The 25,246-nt window shown below is 49.3% G+C and overlaps 2 protein-coding genes and 1 long non-coding RNA gene across 8 annotated transcripts; 1 reads left to right on the forward strand and 2 right to left on the reverse strand.

The window, feature by feature from the left end:
- Positions 1-810: 810 nt before the first annotated feature.
- Positions 811-5,175, reverse strand: Psrc1 (proline and serine rich coiled-coil 1). Of its 5 annotated transcripts, none has more exons than XM_013118091.3 (8): positions 5,056-5,175; positions 4,655-4,704; positions 4,517-4,574; positions 3,550-3,982; positions 2,733-2,847; positions 2,399-2,641; positions 1,566-1,659; positions 811-1,401 (listed from the first exon to the last, which is right to left on the reverse strand). In XM_013118091.3, the coding sequence occupies exons 2-8, from the start codon at positions 4,671-4,673 to the stop codon at positions 1,398-1,400; spliced, it is 966 nt and encodes a 321-aa protein (XP_012973545.2). In that variant the 5' UTR covers positions 4,674-4,704; positions 5,056-5,175; the 3' UTR covers positions 811-1,397. The 5 variants fall into 5 exon arrangements, with proteins under 5 accessions (XP_012973545.2, XP_021086640.2, XP_021086638.2 ...); XM_021230981.2 differs by having other exon boundaries at positions 5,015-5,083; XM_021230979.2 differs by lacking the exon at positions 5,056-5,175 and adding an exon at positions 4,981-5,048.
- Positions 3,957-5,060, forward strand: LOC121142356. The gene is made up of 3 exons (XR_005879355.1): positions 3,957-4,052; positions 4,346-4,735; positions 4,869-5,060. It is a non-coding gene; the product is annotated as an uncharacterized LOC121142356 (long non-coding RNA).
- A 3,690-nt stretch (positions 5,176-8,865) lies between the features above and the next one.
- Mybphl (myosin binding protein H like) lies at positions 8,866-22,798 on the reverse strand. 2 transcript variants are annotated; one of them, XM_040752055.1, is made up of 9 exons: positions 22,545-22,798; positions 14,007-14,095; positions 13,251-13,446; positions 12,922-13,061; positions 12,623-12,782; positions 12,382-12,518; positions 10,774-10,960; positions 9,968-10,010; positions 8,866-8,952 (listed from the first exon to the last, which is right to left on the reverse strand). In XM_040752055.1, exons 1-8 carry the CDS (start codon positions 22,729-22,731, stop codon positions 10,000-10,002), a joined length of 1,107 nt encoding a protein of 368 aa, XP_040607989.1. In that variant the 5' UTR covers positions 22,732-22,798; the 3' UTR covers positions 8,866-8,952; positions 9,968-9,999. The 2 variants fall into 2 exon arrangements, with proteins under 2 accessions (XP_040607989.1, XP_040607990.1); XM_040752056.1 differs by having other exon boundaries at positions 8,866-9,092.
- Between the last annotated feature and the right edge of the window lie 2,448 nt (positions 22,799-25,246).

Here is a 25,246-nt window from a genome sequence, read left to right on the forward strand (position 1 = left end):
ATATGTCAATAAAGCACTGTTGGCCAATAGGGAAGCAAGATAGGTGGGACTAGGAGTCCAGGAGGACTCTGGGTAGGAGAAACACAGGGAGTCACGATGTAGCCCGCCAGAGAAGTAAGATGTCTGGAACTTTTCTCCGGTAAGAGAAATACTTAGATTAACAATTATGGGATAAATACTTAAGTCAGAGCTATCCAGTAAGAAACAAGCAAGGCCAACAGCGTCATAATTAATACAGCGTCTTGTGTGTTATTTGGGGACTACAATGCGGCAGAGCCCAGGCGAGTGGTGGTGGTGGTGGGGGACCAAAGCCGGCTAGCAAGGCAAAGGCTTAAGGGCACCGTGTTGTAATTCTGATGCCAGCCCTCAAGCTCAGCAGGCAAGCAGACAGGGAAGGATAAGCAACTCTATAATGACGTGAGGTAGATATGACCAGGCCTTCTGGTATCTTCTGGTTGAGGTAACCAGGGAAGCTGAACATCACCCAAGGGCCTCTTTATCCCCTAAGGAACTCCATTGTCTTGTCAGAAATAACATCCAAGCTATTTATATACGATAGGAGTAACAATACTTAGGTCCTAGCATAACAGCCTCTGACACTGTGGATGAGAAAGTACAGCTAACTTTGATCTGGACTGACTGAAAATATGAAATTGCAGAAAGGTGGCCTGATCCCAGCTGAATGGCAACAAGGGACTAGTCACAGCCAGATGAGCCCTAGGACCTAGTGGTTCATCCCAGCTCTTACACTTCTTAAAACAGAGGGTAACTTCAAACCTATTAAGATCTACTTTCAGATATAAAGAAAAATGTATTAAAAATTTCATTTTATTTAAGAAAAAATGCAGACTGATGAGTAAGCTTATCATTGACTAGCCTGTGAGGAGTCACAGGGAACAAGCCCTACATGCCAGGTGCCTGCCTGGGTTCTCCAAACTGGCCAGAGTCCAGCGTAGGAAACAATTCAGAAAGACCTCTCCTAGAGGCCGGGGAGCCTGGCTGGTTCCGCAGGCCACTGGTATGTGCATGGCCGGTAAACCACGGTCAGGGAAGGTCAAGCTCTCTGGGGCTGACCACAGTGGGATGGAAGGAGCCAGGTCACGGCGCCTGAGTTTCTCATCTCGTTTGTGGATTTCTCCATGGGAAGTGATCTCTCCTCTCTTCTTTCAGCTAGGGTGGGGGTGGGGTGGGGGCAGGAGGGATTTTAGTCTCGTCAAGCTCAACCCACTCCACCATCCGTGGTCTCTACTTCAGAGCTCAACTCTGGAGGCAACTCTTCCATCTCTGGGCAAGAATGTGCTGGAGTCAAGGACTACTTGGAGAGGGTCCAGTCTTTGATGGCTAAGACGGTAGTGTAGTGGCTCGCTACTGAATACGCGCTTGTTGTCCTGACTGTTTTACCTGAAGAGACAGACAGGGGAACTGCTTTAGCATGCCCTTCCCCTCATGCCCATCTGGAACCCCGCCAAGTTCAAGCCCCTCTCCCGCCCTCCACACAGAAATTCAAGGATGCTGTGCATAGCCACTTGGAAGCCCAGCTGATGAGGCAGAGGGACCCGTCTTACCTAGTAGGTCCGGGGACTGCAGCTTTCCTGAGGGGCTGCACCCTGCCTCGAGGGGCACTGGGGGTTGGAAGAGTGGTTCTCTGGGAAACAGGAGCTTGGTGGGGATTAACAAGAGATGAATCAGAGCACAGTTCAGCTTGCCTTCTCCAAAGGAAACTAGATGAAAGTATGTGCCTGCTGAACCCAGTTTTCCAGTCAGCAAGTGGGGAATGACCGTGTCACAGCTGTAGGCAGGTAAGGCCAAGATGGTCCCTGGCAGATGTCCTTCCACCTAATGTTTTTCCCTTTTGTTTTTTGTTTTTTTTTTTGTTTTTTTTTGTTTGTTTTGTTTTTTTAAGACTGGGTCTCTTGGGGGCTGGAGAGATGGCTCAGAGATTAAGAGCACTGGCTGTTCTTCTAGAGGTCCTGAGTTCAATTCCCAGCAACCACATGGTGGCTCACAACCATCCATAATGAGATCTGGTGCCGTCTTTTGGCGTGTAGGCAGACATGCAGGTAGAATGCTGTATACATAATAAATAAAATCTTAAAAACGAGAGAGAGAGAGAGAGAGAGAGAGAGAGAGAGAGAGAGAGATGGTCTCTCTATATAGCTATAGCTGTCTTGGAATTTACTATGTGGACTAGCCTGGCCTTGAACACGAAGAAATCTGTCTGCCTCTACTTCGGTGTGCGTTACCATGCCCAGGTCTAATTATTATTATTTTTGAGACATTGTTTTATATAGCTAAGGCTGACCTTGAACTCCTGATTCTCCAGCCTCCTCTACCTTCCAAGGGAGATTACAGACATAGCCACCACAACTAGCCTGGCCACACATCCATTCTATCTTACCTCTGTGCCCTGCGGCACTTGGGAGCCCCTTCCTAGCTGAGAGAGACTCTGGAGGTAGGGCACTTTTGCCAGGTGGTACACTGCGGTTAGTGAGTGGCATTCTCGTGGTGGGCCTGGGGCGGGCTGAGGGAACTGGTAGTCGACTGGAAGGCTTAGCAGCTGCTCCCTGTAGCCGGGATGAGCACTGAGAGCTGCTAGTTGAGGGTTGTGGAGCTAGGACTGGCCTGACAGGGACTGGCGGGCCTGTGGAGAAGAGAAAAGGCATTTCAGGGTGAGTCCCACCTGTCTCCTTCCCATACCAGCCTCACCCGCATCTTGGCTGCCCGGGTCTCACTGGCTGCTGTCCTTGCACTGGGCCCAGCTTTCCGACGGGGTGGAAGACTTGGTTGTGCAAGAGGAGACAGCACTGGGCTTCTGGGTGCAGGGGACAGATTGCAAGTGGGCGATCCCTGAAACACAGCAAGGAGCACAAAAGGATTAAAGTGGAGACAGCATGCTCTCTGCTGGCTTACGGCGTTAAAGAAAAGAAGTAGGAGGCGGGCGTTGTTTAGAACCAGCGAGGAAGAGACTAGCTGCCAGCAACTAGCTGTGATAGGTGCTTTCTTTCTTTTTTAAAAAGTCATTCTGTATTTATTGTGTATTTAGCATCTGTATTTAGCAACACACATGTGGCGGTCAGAGGACAGCTTGTAGGCGTCAGTTCTCATCATGGAGGTCACAGGGTTTAAACTCATGTTCGTTAGGCTTGGTAGAAGGTGCTGTCACCCACTGAGCCAGCTCACTAACCTGTTACTATCTTTTGAAACAAGGAAGTAATGTGACCCAGGCTGATCTCAAACTCCGCATAGAGCCCTCGAGGATGACTTTGGACTTCTGATCTTCCTGGCTCTACCTCCGGAATCTTGGGATTTCAAGTATGTACTTAGACATTTATGTGTACCACATTCATTTACACGATGCTGGGGCTCAAACCCAGGCCTTTGTTTATGCTAGGCAAACACTACCCACCCGGCTCCATCTCCAACCCAATTTACTTAATCCCAACGATTCCAGGGGTAGAATAACTTTCACCCTCTCAACAGTGAGGGACCACGTCTGTGCCTGCCTTCAGCGAGTGTCTCAGGCAGCTTGTCTAGGACACACATTCTTACCTTTTTTGTGCTGGGGGGCTTCTTTCCAGCTGTCACCCGAACAGCCCTGGCTGACCCCTTTTTGTCACTGCTTCGGAGTCCAGTCAGGCTGCTTGGGGATGGTGTGCTCCAAGAACTCACAGTGGGCAGCAGATCTCGGACAGGGCTGTCCTTGAGGACGAACGTCTCCCTCCGAGGGCTGGGCTTGCCTCTGGACCTCCCAGGGCCTGGGCCTGCACTCTCCCTGTCTTGCAAGGCACACTCCTCTAGCTGAGCTGCCAGGCGGTTGGCTTCATCAAGGATCTCCTCCAGCTTCTCTGGGCTGAGCCGGCCCAGACTGAACCTCACACCCTGGAGAGTGGGAGCTACTGTGTTTGGGTTACTGCGGTGAGCGAGGCCCCGTCGAGGTGGTTTCTCTGGACTCACCAATACCGTTATGTCTTCTTCCTCATGACTGGAAAAACAAATATGGTGCCATGCCACACAAAAGATAGCAGAAGGACAATCCCAAACCCTGCCTTTAGGTAAGGAGATACCTGGTTCTACTGAGGCCCAGCAAGCCTGTAGCAGCTCCTATTTTCTTTTCATTCCCCCCCCCCCCCCCATCTTCTGAGACAAGGTCTCAACTCTGTAGACCAGAATGACCTCAAATTCAAAATCCTCTCTGCTTCCACCTCCTCTGGTCTATCCTGGGAGGGAGGGGGTGGTCTGCACACTGACACATTCCAAGGGCATGCCTCAACATGCCCAGGCATGTTTACCTTTCCTTTACATTAACCCCTAATTTTCGCTCCAGCTTCTCCCTTCTCCTCCCCAGCTTCCGAGTTGTCCCAGAGGCCCAATTTCTCCAGACTGCTGGCATCAGAGCACACTGTACCCTGCTAAATTACCAACCTCGGCTCTAGAGGCCAATAAGTTAACACTAAAGGGTTAAAGCTAAAGATGTATTGTTTGAGAAAAATATTAAGTGAGATAAAGTGCCTGGTACCTGTCAGATGGGGACAGCCCTCCAAAGTCCAAGGTCTCATCCACAATGAATTTGACGTCTGAAGGGATGAGAATAAACGCCAGCTATCAGGCCCTGCAGGCTCTCAGGACCTCATTCCTCCCTCCATGGCCTCCTTACCTTCTTTCAAATCCTCCATGCCCAGCCAGCAGAAGCGAGTCAGCTTAGACCTGAGCAGGAGAGACAACATGCCTACCTCAGGTACCTATCATCCTGTCCTAGGCCCCCATCTAGACTCGGGGTACATTATCTGGGGTGGGGAGGCGTGGTGGTGGTACAACAAGACCCCAGGAATAGCGCGTGCCTCTAAACTAGCCCCTTATTTTCGGGAAAGGTGCAGGGAACTCGAGTTCCAACACCTGATGGACGATCTGCCTCGAGCAGTCTGCGCTCTCCACCTCCCTCCTGGTAATTATCCGGGATTTTCCTCCCCCGCCTCACGCCACCTTTCCACTTCCCGGCACCACATCCCCGCCACACCTCCGGCGCACACTCCGTTTCCACTCCCCATTCCGCCTCACCGTTCACGCAGGATGCTTTTCTTCTACAACCTCTCAGTTCCCGGGAATATGCTCCCGAAGGGCGGAGCTTCGTTCGAATTTCCTAGGCTCCACCCACTCCTGCTACAATCGCTCAGCGATTGGCGAGCCCATGGGGGCGGGGCTGAGGCGGGAGCCGTCGGGAAGTCCGCCGAAGAAGGTTGTCGGGTGGACCTAAGCGCAGTTCCCCAAAAGATTCCATCCGGGGGGGCTTCGGAGGGGCAGCGGGAGGAGCCGCAAGTGCGCGCGCGCGTGCCCGGGAGCGCCTCCTTCTGCAGAACCTGTGAGGAGCGAGCGAACCAGCCAATCAACGTGGGTTTGGAGCCCCGCCTCTTCCCCGCCCCCACCCCCTGCATTCCAGGCTCCAGTAGTGGTTGTTTCTACACATGCTTGGTGAGACCACCAGTAGACTCTCTCTCCAGCCCCGAGACACAAGACTTCTTCACTTAAGTTCAGATATCTGATATTTACTGCTTCAACCCCAAAACGACGTGTATGAGCAGCTATTTAAGAGTTTAAATAAATAATGAATTAATGAAAAACATTATACGATCAGGCACATAGCTTAAGTTTAAGTCTTTGCTAAGAAGGAATTCTGTAAGTGTCAAATTCATAAATAATAATAGTAAAGAAAGGATTTCAGGGCAGATCGTAAGTGCGGAAGGATTACATTTGGCTAGAGATCTTGCTCGTGTGAAGATTGTACTCCTTTGCTATATGTTGGAGATCGCCAGGGCCTGTGGATAGTATAGCAAATAGCAGAGGCTGAGATCTGACTGATCCTTAGGGCACAGTCACTGTGGATATCCCTCCACCTTCTGTCCTAGGCCTGCTTCGGGTGGAAGGAGGCCTCTGCTGTTGGGTACATGTTGTCGTCTGGCTATGATCTGACCTCTCTTCTTCATTCATCAACACACACACACACACACACACACACACACACACACACACGCATGCACATGCACATGCACACATCAACACATCATCTCTGTCTCTTTCCCCTTTGTTTTTTGTTTGTGGTTCTCTGAGACAGGGTCTCATGCTGGCCTTAAATTCACCATGTAGCCGAGGATGATCGTGATGTCCTGATCCTCCTGGCTCTACCTCCCAAGTGTTGGGATTAAAGGCCGGGGCCACTATGCTATAGGACTGTTTCCTGAGCCAACCGCCACTATCTTCAGGAGTTCTGGTGTGCCTACTTGGAGAGATCACCACAGCTGGGCCTGTGGACCTTTTACTTCCCCTCAGAGAAGGAAGAGGTGGGGTCAGAATGCCATGGCACCCTCACCTGACTACAATCCACCCCTTCAACCACTTGTATGCAATTCTGCCCTAATTGCTCGTGGTCTGGGGGAGGGGCTGCAGGCTATAAGTGGGGAGAGGGAAGGGGAGGGCATTTCTTCTAGCAGCCTGGGGGAAGCCATCATCTCTGCTGGACTCAGACTGTCGAGGAGGCTGCTTTAAGGTCATCTGTGCTCCTTCAGCCACCACTCTGTAAGTAAGCCTATTAAGTTCATTGTTCCTCTGGGTACACTCTGGTGGACTCCTTTTGTTTGCCATTGGGACCTTAGGAAAAGGGGTAGACATTGTTCTATGTCTCTCCCAGGGAGGAACTTTAAGCAGCAGCTACCATCCCTGGCTCTCACCTACAATCTCAAACAGGTGTTCCATAAGGACATTAGATTTGCTCATTGTTTTCTCAATTTTCCTAAGGCTGGTAGGTAAGTAGTAACTTTTTAGGTGAGATGATGATTTATGACATAGGGTAGGTACTGTCATGTGGAAGCTTAATTCTCACAAAACTCCAGAGAAGGCCTGGAATAGACAGCCTCCAGTGAAAGGAGATGCCTTTGGTTTGGGGGAGGAAAAAAGCCTTTTGGATTCTTCTTAGCCAATTCATATAACTCTCCTTCTCAAAAATGTGGCCCAGCCAGGCAGTGGTGGCACATGACTTTAATCTCAGCATTTGGGAGGCAGAGGCAGGTGGATCTCAGTGAATTCAAGGTCAGCCTGGTCTACAAAGAAAGTTCCAGGACAGATAGAACTGTTACACAGAGAAACGCTCTCTTGAAAAACAAACAAACAAAAAAAAAAACAAAACAAAACAAACAAAAAAATGTAGTCTCATGACCACCCCCCTTCCCAGAAATATTTTCTCTTTTAAGCCCATATTTCCAACCCTCTGAGTGAAACAGATGAGAGAAAATTGGTAAGTCCTGTAGTCAGATTCCCCAGCTCTGTCTTACCAGATCATGACTTGGGGCTTTGTGAACCTGAACCTTCTCATTTGAAACATGAAGATTAAAAGAGAGACATCATCTCATTCAGTTCCTGATGTAAAAGAAGGCGGTTTCTGCACATGCTCTCACACACACTCTCACCTCCTGACCCTCTTCCTGTTCTTGCTTTGCTCCCTCTAGCTAGTCACTAAGGTTCTTGAGAATCCAGGGTGCCACAGAGATGGAAGGCAGCGTGAGGCACTGGTAGGGTCCTGGGAGCTGATGAGAGCCCCGGCCTGCTGACACTCTCTAGGGCTGACTCTCACTGTTACCCATCAGCAGCGCAGTCTTAGATTAACATGGAGGACAGACTTCTGGAGAGCCTCTCAGAAAGATGCTCACTAGAGCAGGGCCTTAACGCTGAAGGAACCAAGCTGAAGTTCAGTGCTCTACCACGGAGCCACAACTGTCTGTTGTGCAGCACTTGGGTCTCAGTTATCTAGTGTGTAACAGGCTACTTCAGGAAGTTATGGCTTAGGAGCTGGGCACGGCTGTGCGTCTGTCATCCCAGCCCTCCAGAAATCAAAGTAGAAGAACCTTGAATTGAGGATGTTTAAAACAGAATTGTTCGTATCTTTATTTTACGTGTATGTGTAATTGCCTGCATGTATATATGTGTACTGCGTGTGTGTGCTGGTTCCTGCAGAGACCAGAAGAGGGCATTTGACCTCCTGGAACTGAAGTTACAGGTGGTTGTGAGACATCATGAAGGTGCTGGGAACTAAGCCCATGTCCTCTCAAGTTCAGCCAGTGCTCTTAACTGCTGAGCCACCTCTCCAGTCCAGGGTTTGCGGCTCTTGGTGATATGAATACACACAGGAACGGGGACTAGCGTCATCTTTTACAGATTCCTTCACAGAGTATCTTCAGTATGACTTGTTATCGGTATGCAAACAAATAGAAGCGAGAGAGACAGCATCCAAGGGGTTCTGCCTTCAGTTGGTTAGGCAGGGTTGTGTTGTGCTGCCTTATAATAGATGTGCATCCTGTTACACCAGCTTACAAAGAAAGGAAAGCTGTGGGGGAAGATGGCAAGTCATCTTCGTCTTTTCCCAGTACCGCGTGCTGGGTAGAACGGAATTCAGTTCTGTGATAAACGGCCTGGAGTAAATGATCAAGTCAGGCACCTCCATGGACGGCCGGGATGTGGCTCAGTCTGCAGAGTGCTTGCCTGGCTGGCATGAAGTCCTGAGTTCAGTCCCTAAGTCCCACAAACTGGAGTCTTAGGCCTGCATGTAATCCCAGCACTCAGCAAGTGGGGGCACAGTCTCAGAAGTTCAAGGACTTTGTTGGCGTATGTACTGAGTTCAAGGCCAGGGTAGAATATATAAAACCCTGTCTCAAAAAAAGATGTGGGGAGCACCTCTGTAAGAGAGAGTGTGGATATGAAGGAACTGAAGAAAAAGAAGACTCATCTGCGGAAGGTCTGCAACCTTTGTAAGTTTTCCCTATGTAGAAAGGACACTCTCTACATTTCCCTATGCAGAAAAGACTCAGAGGACATTTCAAGACCTGAGATCTATATGTTTATTTTGTTAGGCCAGGCCAGCTATGGCTCCTTGAGAACACAGTCTTGCCAGAGTCATGCTCCCAGGAGGCCCTGCAACGAGAGGGTGTGTTAATAGGCATCACAGCAGACAATCTGAGTACATCCAGGGTGTGCTGAGACCGTCTCTCTTCATTGTCCCTGGGTCCAGTGCTATAAATTCACTGTCCACAATGCTTTGCGTCTGAGAAAGGCTGGGAGACAGAAGAGACCCAAGGATAAGTAAGATCAACACTGACACAACATGGTATTGATAGAGAGGGCAGGGAAGGAGAAGAATGTCTATAAGCCAGCTGGCAGAGAAAGCTCTCCTGAGGAGAGTTTGTGCATTTAATGCAGCCCGTAGGGTTTTCATTTGCTATGTATCATTGATGGGCTTAAATAAATGGCTTGGGGGATCGAATTCATGCTCGGTTTTCTTCAACCAGGAGCTGAAAGTCAGGGGGACTGTTGGGAGCTAGGTCTCTGTCATTCTCTCTCTTTTTCCTTACCCGTCAGTTTATGCACACATTTCCCCTGTAGATGATGGGGAATTTGAAGCAGCTGCCACATTCTAGATAATGAACCAAGCGGCCCTTTGCCAGGGATGAGTGACTCGGATACCACATACCCAAATGTTAAATTATTGTTGACATTTAACAAAAATGATTTTCTTCTGTTGAACAGGAAGAAATGCATAAAGTTGAAAAGAATATGAACAAGCTACTTTGTTTCTTACCCTGCTTATGACAGTGAGGCAGGAACATCTAACAGAAGTGTCCCTACCTACAGTGTGGGTCTGTGCTGGTGGACACTGGTTTCTTGTTCTCTTGCAGTCCCCACTCAGCTCTTCCCACAGAACCCCCTGAACAGGTAGAAGCTCGTATTCTCCAAGGATTGTTAGGTTTTATCCCTATCATTGTTCTGAGTAGAAATGCACAGGATATAACAAACGTAAACTTTATCTATAGAGCTGAGTGTTAGAATTTAAAAAAAAATAAAGTCACCAGGGGCACATGGTTGAGAGGCTCATATCCATCCCAAACTTAACAGCATAAGCCATGGAGACATCATTTCCCTCCTTCCTTACCTTCCTTGAATTTCCTGTCTTCTTAGGGCAGCCTAATGAGGAGCTACAAAAATGTAGACATTTTTTCAACATTAACATTGCAGAAATCTCTGGGAAACCTTTCTCTCAGGGCATTGGGAATAGATGTCCTACTTATGCTTTGGGGGTGTCCATGATGCTAGCTGGGGAATCTATAGTAGAGACATATGAAGCCCACTCATTCATGATTCATGCAACAAACATTTAGCTACAACCTTCTGTGTGTCAGCAACTAGGCTGGACACTGGGGTCTAAGGTCTCACAGAGCTTATGGTTTAATATCTATAAATAGATAATTACAAAATAATGTGCTGGGATGACATGATCATATTTGCTGCATATAGGTATGAAATCTGAAGACTAAAGAAAGATAATAATTTAAAAATACCACCGCCACTACCTGGAGGGGGGGTGGCTGCAAAACCCAATAATATGCTAGGTTTAGTGATTCCAGCAAAGTAGCAGGAAAGGATAAATGAATGGATGTCTTAGAGAGGAAGGGAAGGAGTGCAGTGCTTCCTAAGCAAGTGAGAGGGGAAAGCAAATAAAGCCAATAAGCCTCTGCAGCAAACACAGCAAACACTGATGAGCATCAGTGTTCATCTTTCTCTGCTCCTGGTGTGTCCAGATGTGAGAAAGAAGTCCCATGTTCCTCCTCTGGCTACCACCCCTACCCTATTGTGGTCTTCCCTGCCAGACATACTGCCCTTGAGCCACAAGCCAATTAAGTCCTTCATCAAGTTGTCACTGCAACAGGTAACCTTAGGCACCAGTTCTCCTATCCGTACCTTTAACATCCACCCGACAGTCCACGGATGCCTCCCCCAGGGCATTGATGGCCTTGCAAGTGTAGATGCCTCCATCAAAGGGGCTAGGCTTGCGGATCTCCAGGGAGCAGATCCCCAGGTGACTGAGGGCTCTGTACTTGGGGTTGCCTTGGAGATCCATCTTGTTCTTTAGCCAGATGATCTTGGGCTGGAAGATAAAGATGAGGGGCACAGAGCAGAGTAAGAGCCAATCATCCTTTCCATGTTCCATGTCTGGGACTCTGCCTACAAGGCTTATAGATGGCTGTCTACAAGGTTCCCTGTCCCTGATGTTGTGGGATTGGATTCCCCTTTCAGTACTTTCAGCAGTGGCTGGAGGGTCTTCTTGTATTTGAATAGAGTCTACTCCAACAAATGTCCCTGATTTGGAAGAAATTGCTCAAGGAGCCATCATGTGTTACCACTGGGCATCAAAGTCTACTTTTTAAATTAAAAAATTTTTGAGACAGGGTCTCACTATGTAGCCTTTGCTGTTCTCCCTATGTAGACTAGGCTAGGCTGGCCTTAGACTCACAGAGATCCCTCTACCTCTGCCCCTGTATTTCTGGGACTAAAGGTACACATTACCACACCTAATTATGGGCTCCACTTAAAAGTGTGTGTGTGTGTGTGTGTGTGTGTGTGTGTGTGTGTGTGTGTGTGTATGTGTATCTTGGGCAGTGGTGGTTCATGCCTTTAATCCCAGCACCTGGGAGGCAGAGACAGATGGATCTCTGTGACTTCGGGGCCAGCCTGGTGTACAGAGTAAGCTCCAGGACAGCCAAGGCTACACAGAGAAGCCCTGTCTCAAAAATTTTTTTAAATAACATTTGTGTGTATGTGGAGAGGCTGCGCTGGTACCATAACACATGTGTGGAGGTCAGAGGAAAACTTAAATCTATGCGTTCTTTCCTTCCACTCTGTGGGTCCCAGAGATTGAACTTGGGCTGTCAGACTTGGGAACAGGCACCTTTCCCCACTTGCCAGCTCAGGGCCTCCGTTTTTTATGTACATGTTATGATCCATTCATAGTCCATCCCCTCTGTCTGTGAGTGAGTATTGTGATCCATTTTAGCCCATCCCCTCTGTCTGTGAGTGAGTGGTTTCTGTCCCCCCTGTTTGGGAAGTGGTTTCTAGGGTGGTTTTATTACAATTCCCCTCCAAGATATTATCTCCACACCGTCTGACCTGCCCCTGTATCCCAAGTTACTCGTTAAAGGCTGCAACGGGTGTGGAGTACCAAGACCAGATTGCATGCAGGGCAGCGTGCATGTGTGTAACCCTGCACAGACAAAGACTTGAGGAGTGAATAAGGAGAAGCCAGTAGGAATCAGACACTTCTGCCAGATAACTAGCTGGAAGTGATGTCTGTGTGCATGAGGACCGCACACTCAAAGGAAGCATCATTTGCATCCATCCATCTTGAATTACAGACACCCTGACAGTTCCTAAGTAACCTGCTGTCGGGGAGGCAGATGGTGGCACTGGCAGCAGATGTTCAATTAGAATGCCCTGTGACATAGCTCAGGTTAGGATGGGACAGCAGCAGGAAGCAGCTCAGGACACCCGTCCCCCAAACCCCCCACTCACCCTGGGAGAGGCACGCACACAGCAGAAGAGCTGGGTGTCGTAGCCGGTGATTGTAGTGCAGTCTACCAGAGGCTGGGTGAACCTGGGGGCTTCCGAGAGGTCCCGCTGGGCAAACCCCTTGGTCTTGTAAACAGTAGCTGTGGGTACCAAGAGGAACCCTGATGTGGCATCTGAGAGCCTTGTCTGGCTTCAATTCTGTTTTTTTCTAAGTCTTCTCAGCCCATGGTCTCAGCTTCCTTACCTGCCTTCTGGATGTAGGCAAGGTCAGCTGTGACAGGAGCTGTTTCACTGAACCCGCACTGGTTCTCGGCAAAGACACGAAAGGCATAGGAATTGCCAACGATGAGGTCGGAGACGACGCAGCTGGTGCGGTGATAGCGCTCCAGTACCGTGAACCACAGCTGTGGGGTCCCCAGGAGATGGGATGTGTGAGATACCAAGGCTTTGGGGTTTTCTTTCCTCTTTTGAATCTCACCCCATGTGGAGCTGCCAGAAGCTCATTCCAGACGCCTCCCTCCCTTCTTCCCAGATGGGCCTCACCCCAGACTTTCTGTCAGCCTTCTGCACCGTGTATCCCAGGAGTGCTGTATTGCCCGTATCTTGTGGAGGTGTCCATTCCAGAGTAGCACTGGAGCCCCAAACATCCACCAACTTAATACTCTGAGGAGGGCCTGGCTTCTCTGGAAGGGCAAAGCCATGGCAGTGGGCACCGTGCAACCCACACGTGTTGGTCTAACTCAGAGAACACCCTGGCTCCTTTCTCTTGTTCAGATCCTCCCCTCACCTACCACCGTGTCAGCGGCTCTCTGGGATGGCTCCTGTTCATCCCAGAGATCCTAGAGACCACCTCTTTCACTGCCCAAACTTACCGATCACCAAGATATTGATGATGGCAGTGGCCTGCAGCCCACCAAGCTGCACACAGAGTTGGTAGCATCCCGAATCAGCACGTTGGGCCTCCCTGATGAAAAGAATGGAGTCCTGCTCCCCGTTCCGCACGCTCACACGACTGCTGTCCAGGGCAGAGCCATTGTGCGTCCAGGTGGTTTGAGGTTTGGGCTTGCCCTGAGCAGTGGGGATAAGGCTTGAGCATCTCCAAGAGGCTCATATATGCACACACACTCCTCCTGCTGCTGCTGCAGGCAGTCTACCCCAGACCCATCCACAGGGTATCTTGACATGGAGCTGCATTCCTTAAGCTAGCGTGTGTGTGTGTGTGTGTGTGTGTGTGTGTGTGTGTGTGTGTGTGTGTGTGCACGCGTGCACTGGTAAACTCCAGGGAATTCCCTCTTTTAGTGTAGTCTCAAGAGAAAGGGGCCTGGTTTTGAGTCTTTCATGGATACCTGAGGTAGCTGGGTAGCTGCTCAAACTTCTAAGAACCCTCTAAAACTGAGCCACCCCCCAGACCTCTGCAGACTGCAGGGCCTGGCTTAGCTTTACCTCCTCTCATGGGGCATATCTGTCTAGCCAAACCCAACCTTGTGAGTGTGGAATGGCGGTGATCTGGCCTCAGACTTCTGATACTGTGGGTTCTCTCATTCAAGGCTAGAAAGACTGTCTCGGTCCTAGTTCTGTTTTCAAGTCAATATCCTGACCCGGTCCCAATGTGGGGCTGATGTGATCACCTGGATTGGGATTAGTAGATTTACTGTGTCCCCAACCTTCCGGATGTAAGTCTGTCTCAGGGCCCGAGGTAGCCAGATCTTGGGGTGCTCTGAGTGATAAAAAGAAAATAGGAAATGTATACTTACAGAAAGTGGGTGTTGCATCCAGTAGTGCTCTGTGGGTGTGACCCAAGTGACCATCAGATTAAGCCCTTATCATAGGGAATGTCCCTAAGCCCTTCCATTGTGCTGGAAATCAAAGCCAGCAAACTCTGTCACTAGTGCTCAATCCTTAAGCCGTGCTCTCACACCTCCTCATTGTTGTGCTGGGGTTTGAGGAACAGTTGGCTGAGGGAGCCTCAGGAGAGGCTAAAGTCTCTGGGAGGAACATGGGAGCTGGATATGGTGGTGCCCACCTGTGACCTCAGCACCTAGAAAGTGAGGCAGGATGGATTACATGGTAAGGCTTTGCCTCAACCCAAGAACGGTCACCTCCTCCAAAACCCGGACTCTGAATCTGATCCTTGTTTTGATTTGTAACTCTCAACCACCGACTTTCCACGTATTTGAGCGAGTTTTGTTCTTTCCGTGTTTCGGTCATTCGGTCTTCACAGCTTGTCTCTGCAGTGATTTTTGCTTGGTCCTTAATAACACTGGTGTCAAAGTGAATCATCTGCCAGTCCACACCCTGTCCTCCCACAGAGGCAGTCTGGGTCCCTTCTCTTCATGGCCACCCTGCTCCCTACACTGTGTGGCGTTCTTCCCGTTGTAGTAGATCACGTCATACAACACACTCTGGGGAAGACTGGGGCATTCCTTACTTGCCTTTGTGCTCCAGTAAGTGTTCTTTGGTTGCCTTTCAGGATGCAGGCAAGAGGTGCTGAGGGGGCTGCAGGGTTTGGAGCCTGGATGTCCTGTTTTGGGAGGATGCTGAGAGAGTGCAGCACTGGCTCACTTGAGGACCATCTTTTCCTCCTACCTTTCCAGGGCTGCCGTCTCCTACTTTCCCAAAGGCAGTCCCCTGCTGCTTTTATCTTAAGTAGATTGTCACAATGCCTCAGTTCCCACAACAACCCAAGACTTCCTGCCAAAATTTATTCCTAGTAGTTGAAGAAATTCCACCTCTGGTACATTCCTGTGGCATGAGTGCTTGACAAGGCATTCCAAGTTTGCTGATAGTACAAATTTCCCTGAGAGTACATTCATGCCAACACAAGTATGTTTGCTTATAGACTGAACAGTTTAAATGCACACATGGTATAAAGCAACCCTTTAAATGAGAGTTAAGAGAAAATAGAGGTGTTCTTTGTATGCCTCAAACCACTTTTCCTTAGGAGTTAATATAAAGCTGAGCAGTGGTGGCGCACACCTTTAATCCCAGCACTCAGGAGGCAGAGGCAGGCTGATCTCTGTGAGTTCAAGGCCAGCCAGGTCTACAGTGTGAGTTCCAGGACAGCCAGGGCTACACAGAGAACCAAACAAAAGAAGTTAGTATAGATATGCAACACTTGTTGACCATCTCCTTCATCTAGTTTTTATTTTGCTGTTCTCCCCTGGGTTGGACCGGCTTTGGTTTGTACCTTTGAAAGTTGTGTACTAAGTGGACATGAGTGTTCTCAGGAGGAACAGGGCAGGCATGGCGCCCAGACTGCCAGTGACCCTGCTCTGTCTGCTCTCTGCTGACTTTGGTGGCAGGGGGTGGGGTGGGAACAACAGAAGTGTTGTATGATGCATTCCTTTCCTGTGGCCAACTTGGCAAGCAACCAAGCGGGTTGAACACAGGCGGATGTGAGCAAGACTTTTTTTTTTCAAAGGAGGGAAGCAATTGAAAAGGAAGGTCAAAAAATCCTCATCTTGTTGGCCTTGGTTTTCCATTGTCGGGCAAGGAAATAACCTTTCATACTTGCCAAGGAACAGGCTCCTCTGTCCCTGTGCTGTCTACAGGGTATGGGGGTTAAAAGGATCTTCGTGAGGACCCAGAAATACAAGCCAACAGGAGAGGGGGCGGCTCAAAGAGACACTGATTTGCTGAGCTCCGGGCTAGGTGTGGAGCTGTGCTGGCGCCCAGGACTCCAGCCTTCCTAGCTGGGATCAAAAGTCCAAAGGACCCATTTTCTAAGCATGGCTCCTCCATCCAGTCTCCCACCCTCATCAGTGTCTCCCTAGGTCAAGGTGCCAGAGTCAGGGACCCAGAGGAAGAGGGGAAGGATAGGTTCTAGGACCAAGAAGGGTTGAGTTGAGGGGGATAGGAACCAGCCTTCATGCTGGACGATGCAGTAACTAAGCACTATTCTGCCAGGTTTCTGCTCAAGACCAGGTCTGGATTTCTACTGATTGATGCAAACTAATATCTATTTCTTCTACCTGGCATTTCTTTTTTTTCATTTTTTAAATTTATGTGCATTGGGTTTTGCCTGCATGTGTGTCTGTGTCTGATCTTGGAATTACAGACAGTTGGGAGCTGCCATGTGGTTGCTTGGAATTGAACCCTGGTCCTCTGGAAGAGCATTCAGTACTCTTAACCGTTGAGCCATCTCTCCTGCCCCTCTACCTGGCATTTCTTATCTTTTACAAATATATCTCAAAAAATGTTAGCTTTCCTTCACCCACACTAGAGAGGCAAAGGGGCATAAGCTTGGGTGTGCAGAGCTGGGAGAATTTTCAGAGCGGCTTTGAGGTCTCAAGGATAGCCCACGGTGGAGATGCTGATCCTCCCTGAAGGGCTCCCTGCTGCTCTCCATTTATAAGGAGTCCCTGACAAGAAGATCGGACTGAAGTCACCAGTGTGTCCCTGACTCTCAGGGTGAATGGATAAAGAGACTCCCCAGCGAAAAGTCACAGATGGCCTTGAGAGTGACCCTTGAGAGTGACCGCATGCTGGTTAGAGAGGGTCTGGCAGTGAGGGGTGCCCTGTCAGCATTGAGTTCTGTCACCTCCCAAATTCAACCTGGTCAGCAGCCTGACCCTTTGCTCAGTGTTAACTGAGGGCTCCTTGGAAGCATCTCTCTTCACACCTCCAGTCAAGTGAGGTGCAAATTGGACTGACCTTGGGGAGGTTTCCCCACCACACCCAAGGGCTTTTCCTCCTCAGATGTCAGGAAGCAACATGACTCAGAACCCAGAGCTCTAAGGCAGCCTCGGTGTGCTTATACCAGTGCCAATGGCCACAGTTTGGTTTTCTCCCCTTGTATCCCTGGGGGGAAAGCATTTTAAAATTTCCTTTGAGAAATATTGACTTCTGAGCTGGGTTGCTCTCAGCATCTGAGTCTCAAAACTATACCTTATTTCAAGTCCTAAGATCTTGGTTATCCTACTATCTACCCCAGTTTTAGTCTGCTGAAGTTCATGCTTATTTTTTTTTATCCTCATAGGAAATAATTGGCCATATCCTCCCATACTTTTCTTCCACATGGTCAGACTTTCCTCCAGCACTCTCCTGAGATTGTGTGGTTCATACATTGCTACTAACAACTGACTGGAGAGAGAGGAAAAGAGCAGATGCACTGGAGAGTGGTGTGTGTGTGTGTGTGTGTGTGTGTGTGTAAGTGTGTAAATTGGCAAGTGTGTTTGCATGTAGAAATGCATACATACAAAACATGCGCCTGTGTGAGTAAGTGGTTACCAAAACAAGGGCAGAAAGTTCAAAGCCATCTGTGGATTTGAAAGTAAATATTTCCAGGGATTTGAGAAGGATGCTCAGACTTTCTTAGAGAAACATTTACTGCTACCCATGTGTAGCCTTAGAAACCTGTTTGGTAGGGTGTAGTTGGGAAGGATGGGTAGACCTTGGAAAAATCTCCTTGTAAAGGACAACAGTGTCACCTCCTTGAAGACTATGAAAGTAACATTAGGAAAACCAAAAGGATGGAGAAGCAGAAATAACGGTTCTCTGTGATAAAGACCGTTCATCCCTTGTCTGTCTTGCTCTCATGGTTGGCGGCCTTGACCCCTGCTCACCGTGTCTGTCTTCAACATTGCTCCACTCATAAGTCCTAGAAATTTCAAAGTCTGTCCTCCCAGCCCCTGCAGGTTCTCTCACACCCTGGCTCACTGTATAAAGTGGGGTTACAGCACCAGATACATGAAGTGAGGACATGACAGCCCCAAGGTATGGTCGAGGAGGTCTTTGTTGTAGATATGAGGAGAACAGCCAGAGACACCTAACCATGGGCAACAGACTGAACCTGGTCATGAGAGGAGAGAGGAGGACTGAGAGGGGGGCCAGGAGAACCAAGAAAGAGTGACTGAATCGGCAGGGTTATACAGGAACGAGAAAACTGGAGAAAGGGAAGCCCCTGAGCTGGAGAAGTTGAGGGTAGGGCAGGGGGCGGGGTGAGAAGAGCAGAGAAGGAGCCACAGGCACTAAGTGAGCCTGGAGGCCAGCAGACATGGTATGTCTCATACGGTACCTCCTAGGTATGCTAATAGGAACTGCAGTTAGCCATTTGATCTGAGTTTCTTTTGGACCTGACACTCGACAATTCAATGCCTGCTTCAGCCATTGGATCTAGTGGTCATTCTCCAGACCCAGAAACTGCAACCTTTCCATGATCTGCAGAGTTGCACTCTCTCCTCGCTTCTTTAACAGAGGCAGTTAGCTCTTTGGCCACGACTCTGATTTGCCTGACGGATGTCACAGCACATCTGAGCAGCGACTACCCCATCAGGACAGTTTCCAGTGATGCTGCTGTAGACTAGGAGCTATAATTCTCTCCAATGAAGCGTGGGTAGAAAGGGTGGGGTTGCTTCAGTGCCAGGGCTTGTAAGAAGTACCCCTCCCAACTTCTATCTGTAGGTATTGGTCATAGGACTCCTCCAGTGGCAAAGCCCCCATAGGGAAAAGGCCAGTGTCCCTGAATAGCTTTGTGGAGAATGGCCTACCTAATAGTCTTGAAGTAGCGATGAGAAGCTCACGCTTTTCTTGGGGCATGCTGGTTTCATAAGCTGGCACCCCCTAACTATGCTGATGCTTTCCCTTTGCCTTTCTCACAAATGCTGCCATACTGCAATTGTGTCATGCCATGGAGACACGTTGGCCCACCAGTCTCCAGAGCACCTATCACTCTCTTCCCCACCAGCCTGAGTTCAAGGTCATAACGCCCACTTTCCTGCATAATCACGGGCTCCCTCAGTGCGCTCTCACCCCACTTGGCAGTGCCTACTCCTGGTTGAATAAACCTCCCACCCACACAATGCCTGTCTGTGTATGCACAGATAAGCATGTAGGAGAAAACAAACACTAGCTGACTTGACATCAGAATACAGTGCATACGTGTATGAAATTCTCGACAAATAAAGTGTTGTATGTATGACGGGACACCTTAGAGAGGGAGCTTGATAGCCCCTCCCCTCCATGAATTCCCTCAGCCCCTGAAAATCCAAATGTGAAGTGTGAATAGCAATATGTAAATGATCTTGGCTATGTAAGCAATTAAAAAAATATACTGATTTAGCTGGTATGATGCTGCTTCCAGATGGACTTAATTTTGTTTCTGAGACAGGGTCTCACTATGTAGACCAGACTGTTTCTGAACTCACAGACATCCAAGTGCTGGTATTAAAGCTTGTACCACTACTGCTTCTGATGATCCTGACAGTTGTATACCACAGCCACAGCTCACGCCATCTGTTGCCCCTCCGTCTCATCAGCATATGATCTTCCTAGTGCCTAAGAAATACCCACTGTCTTCTTAACACGGTACCTAGGAAAATCCCTAAACCCACCTCTTGGTCATGTCAGCCCTTATTCAAAACTCTGCGCTGGCTGCCCGTCATCCCAGAATCAATCCATTCTTCACAGTGCTTTGGCTCGATAACTCTCTACCCCTCCGTCCTAGCATTGTCTCCCTTCCTGGCTCTGCTATAGCCACAGTGGCCTGACACATAAGGTACACTCCTGCCTCAGGACCTTTGCATTTGTTCTATCTACTGAAAAAAAATAGTTCACTTAAATATCTTATATTGCTGCTGAAACCATGCCCTGTTTGTAAGGCTTTTTTTGCTCATCGTCCTATTTGGAACATGACACTCACTTGCCTCTCCCCCCAAGCACTGGGACACCTTCCCTGTGTTATTTTTGGTATCATCTGACCCACAGTATCTTTCACTTATCTGTTTCTTTCCTTCTACTAAAATGCTGCCCTCAAGGTGTATTCCAACTAGTTTTGTTTCTTTTTGTAACTGGATACTGCTAGGATACGGTCTAGCATAGAGTAGGTAGGGAAGTCAGTATTTGTAGGGGAGGAAGGAAAGCACCCACATGCAATGCAGGCTGACTACTCCTGGGCCTGAGATCAGTCCCACGCCTGGGAGACACTCGGAAGTTCAGATGGGCCGCAGGTGCAGAGCAATTCGGTTGAAATTAGCAGCTGACCTCTGTCTCCGGGCCCAGCCTCTCCAACTCAGGGGCATATCCACTTCTCTAGCCTCTCCTTTAGCTCCTTCAGGTCTCAACTCCTGGACACAGTACCTCCGTGGGTGCTGGGGACAGATGGTGCCAATGCCAGCCGCGTCATCCTGCCGATTTGGCCATGTGGTTGGACTGAAAGCACCTTATGGGTCAGTTGCAGCCTGTCCTATTTGTGCCCGCTTGGCTGTCACATGCTCTTTGCAGCACCCCTCAGACCCTGTGCCTTTTATGAGGAACAGGCAGTGTTAGCTCTCAGAGAATTTAGGAGTCACAGGTCCATTCTAGGTGTCCTTCAAGATTGCTGGATGGGTTTCAGAGGCTCTGTCAACTTCAGGAACTTTTTTGGTTTATCCAGGGTTGAGAGCCCATAGCTTTTATCAGGTTTGGGGAGGGGGGCGACGCTGGCATCAAAGGGATACAAGTTCAGCTTTCTCAATTTCCAGAGGAGACAATGAAGGCTCGGAGATGTCCTGATTCTTCCATGGTGGCAGGATAGAGTTAAGATTTGAGTTTGTGTTGTCATCTTTCAAGAAGCTAGTAGTAGACACATACAGACTTTGCAGTGTGTCAAAGGACATCCTTAAACCCACTCACCTCTGTGTTGAGCAGTACACCAGCTGTGGCCCTGAGAACTGCGGTACAGAGTTGCTATATGGGAGGCTGGAGCTTCTGGCTGGCCCCGGGCGGGGGAGGGCAGGGATTGCTAGAGTGAGCTGCTCACTGTGCCCCTGAGCGGAAGGGAAAGCCTGGTTGATACGGGGCTCTGCCCTGCAGAGTGGAGACCAGGAGAGTCAGGGAGTCAGTGTTCTGGCTTTCCATCTCCTCTGCCCTGGTTTCTCTTGGACTTTTAGAGGAAGAAACTGGGTTTCTGTTCCTGTCTCATCTTATGTACACAGTAACTCTCCTACATCTCCTTCAATGAGATGAACTCTGCCAACTCTCTGTCCTTGACATTCAGGCAGGCAGCTCCTATTAGCATTTTCTGTAGGGTAAAGAGTGGGCAACTCTGCTTTCGGGCCCTATTTGGAGACAGAACTAGGTTGTCATCTCTTCATTGGAAATGTTCCATGTTGGATTAGCCTCTTCCAATGTAAACCAGATCACCCCTCTAATCTTCCTGCTTTGGGAGATCTTTAAAGTCGTTTTACAGAGGACTGAAACGGAACAGTTAAATTGACTTGTCCAAGGTCACCGTGGTGCTTGAGGTCAACCTGGGAAAAGAGCCTGGGACTTTGCCTGCCAGTCTAGAATGTCTTCTTTTCCCTTCTACCTCTTCTCTTCCTGGGAGTTCATGGACTCCTTGTGTATGGTCTCCCAATCTTCTGCAAATGGAAGGGGGTATAACACAGGGAGTTTGCTGGGCTAAGTGTTTAGTACAGTCACAGGGCTGTTAAAGACTATCATGAAGAAGAAAAGAGCCATTTCTTAAGTCCTGGGTCTCTTGCCCAGGTGCAGTGGAGACGCTTTCATTTGGGCTCCTGGCAGTTTCCCAGGTGAGCTGGGGGGAGGGCTCAGCCTGAACAGTTGGTGATGGGGCAGCTAGCAGGGCGATGGGGCTGGAACAGGCACCAAATAACCTCTGGGAAGTAGAAACGGAGTACTTCTCCCTAAAAGGCTGTACTTCCACAGAACTCCGACTTTGAGAGGCCATGGTCAGATGAGCTAGTGTGGGACGTTAGGGTAGGTCCTGAGGCTGTAGCGTGACCCAGGCGGAGGCAGGTATCATGCCATCCAAGATACTCAGCCTCCTCATATGCTTTTGGGACCACTCTTCCACTAGAGATGCCCACTATCTTACCCCCACCCTCCCACCCTGTTCCCTTTCCAATTGGCTGTTAGTCTACTGGGTCTTCCCAGGACCTGCGACTTTTCGATGGTAAAAAAATAACCAGATCATTGCTAGTCACTGCACTGACTTTTCAGCTAAAGAGCAAGCCCACAACAGAGATATCTGAGTAGCAAGTCACAATTCGAGAAGGCGTGTGAGGGCTCCCGTGAATATTCCTGTATTACCCTAAGTCGCCGTTCCTTAACGTTCTTAAAGCCTGCACGCAGGGGTGGGTGGACCTCTACAGTGTATTCAGGGCTGTAGGAAGTTCTCCCTCCCACACTGCTCAGCATCCCCACCTTCCCCGACTGCCATAGGTCACCTTCAATAGAGGGCCGGAGCTGCAGAGAGGGGCTGTCTACCTCCTGGGGTCCTTCAGCATCCGCTGGGCCAGCAGCCGAGTCTACCTGCCGCTGGGAACATGAGGCCTCCTCCAGTGCGGTGACTGCCTCCATGCTGGGCTCCAGAGGAAGATTTTCTTTGTTGCTGCTGAGGGAGGGGCTGAGCATCTGCTCTCCAGGCTGGTCTCCCTGGGGTCCGCCGGCCACAAGGCCACAAGCTTATGTAAGTGGGCTGACTTTTCCCCACCCACCTACTCCCACTGAAGGGTGAAGTAGGGGCCAGGGGAAGAGGAGGATCAGAGAGCAGCCCAGAATAGCCACAGGAGGGGGGCTGAGGTGGCCTTGTTATCTTGGGAGTGAGATGACACCCCTACAGCATTAGGAGGGAGGGGAGAGCTTGAGCACCGAGTATATGAGAGGGACTTCTGTCTTTGGTGGGAGGCTTGAGTGATAACTTCTGCTCCTGACCTCCAGTTAAATCAGCAGAGCTGAAGGTTCCAAGGCCAGTGAACTCTTGGGCTCACCTTTAGCTGCTCGCACACTCACTGAACAGCAGGTCTCCACACCTTGGCCTTCATGAGGCCTCCCTTTGCTGTCCCAGGGCAAGGGTGAGGACAGTCAGTCCTCTGAGCCAGAGTACTTTGGCTACATGAGCTCTGTCATCAGCTAGCTATGTGACTTATGACACCCTATAGTCTGTCTGTCCCTCTGTGTATGTGTGTACTGGGCTTGTTTCCTTCCTCCCCTCGTGTGTGTGTGTGTGTGTGTGTGTGTGTGTGTGTGTGTGTGTGTTGGGGCTTGAACCCAGGGCCTTGCGCTTGCTGGGCAAGCCCTCCCCCAGATCCCCACCCCCAGCCTCTCATAAGTTGGGTTTCAATTGTGAAATGGAGGTAATAATAACCATAGGGTTATGAGGATTAGAAGAGGTAATCTCTCTAAAGTGTTTAGCAGCGTGTAGCTGACTAAGTGCTGGATAAATGGAAGCTATTTTTAGGTCAGACCAGCATTTCCCCCTTTGAAAGCTGTCAATGGCTTTCTTCCTATGAGATAAAGCACAAATGAAGTGAGAGGCAGCCTAGTCCTGGAGGAAAGCTCCCCAGGGACAGGGACATGTGACATCTGGCTGTACCATTCAGCCACCAGCTGATAGCTCTGAACCTCAGGTCTGTGTAACGAGAGGCTGATGCCAGGACTGTGCCTGGGATACAGCAAAACCACAGTCAGTGCTAGCCAGCTACACCCAAAGCCATTTGCTACACATGCACCCTCCACTCAGATCATTTGGTTTCCCATCGCCCACCCCAGTCTCCTAACTCAGGGGCCAGCAATCCTCTATCTATGTAAATCTTTGCATTTATGTCTTTGCATCATTTGTATTCCTCGTGCCTCTCAAGGTCAGAAGGAGGGCATCAGATCTTCTGGGACTAAGAGTTGCCACGTGGGTGCTGAGAACTAGACCCAGGTCTTTGGAGTGAGTAATCAGTGATCTTAATGGCTGAGTCATCTGCATGCTGCATCCACATTTGAAGGTCAGAGGACAGCTTTCCGGAGCTGTGCATGAGATTCTTAAATGATCTTGAGGATTGAACTCAAATCCTATGTTTGTATGGTAGGCATGCTACTGACTGCTCTCTCCTGCTTAGGGGGACCCCCTTTTTTACTCAGTATCTAGCTATGTTTCTATGGAAAAAGTAACCTAAGCCACTTTTTTGTCTCTCATATTAAAGAATGTATAAAGAATCATATTTAGCTGGCGGTGGTGGCGCATGCCTTTAATCCCAGCACTCGGGAGGCAGAGGCAGGCGGATCTCTGTGAGTTCGAGACCAGCCTGGTCTACAAGAGCTAGTTCCAGGACAGCCTCCAAAGTCACAGAGAAACCCTGTCTCAAAAAAACAAAAGAAAACAAAATCAAATTTAAAAAATAGAAACTCCTCCCCTTTGGTCTGCCCATCAGAAGGTTCAATTCAGAGCAGGGCACTCTGGAGGTAGAGGTAGGAGGATTACCATCAATTTTAGGGCAGCCTGGGCTTTCTGGTGCAGTCTTAGAACACGCTAGATTTAGTCCTTAGAAACTCTTGCCTGAGGGTGGCCCCTTCAAAACAAGACCTGTGCCCTGGCATCTCAAGACCAAGATGTGGGAGCAGTGAATGGAAGTATTGGCTCAAAATGCTACCCCACGGTAAGGTGGGATGACTAATGACTGAAGGCAGGTGGGCAATGCTTGAAATGAGGATGCTGAGACTCTGGAGGACTGTGAGAGGAGCAAGGGAGGACGGAACGAGTGAGTGGCCTCAGCTGACCTTTTGTGTGCACTTCACAAAGCCACCCCAGGGAAGACACAGTTCGGGACTGTAACCTTATGCTGTTGTGTCCAGAAGTATAGAAACAGACACTGGAGAAAGTGTGTGGTGGGCTGCTGAGCTTTCAGGGTGTGACAAGAGGGACGGTCCAACACATACCGCACCGTGGGAGGCAGACCTCAGGGAGCATAAAGATCAAGACAGTGAAAGGACAAGAAAGTTAGAAAACTTTGGGCAAGCAACTGTTCGTTTAGGAGTCATTTCCTCAAAGCATCCACCACCCTTCAAGCTAGAAGTGCACAAGCTAGCTTCAAGCGAGAAGCATCTAAGTTTTGAAGGTAGAAAGCTTACGAAGAAACCGTGGCTTACTCATCTTAGTAGG

Source organism: Mesocricetus auratus, unplaced genomic scaffold (assembly GCF_017639785.1).
Source record: "Mesocricetus auratus isolate SY011 unplaced genomic scaffold, BCM_Maur_2.0 Super-Scaffold_100009, whole genome shotgun sequence".
NCBI lineage: Eukaryota > Metazoa > Chordata > Mammalia > Rodentia > Cricetidae > Mesocricetus > Mesocricetus auratus.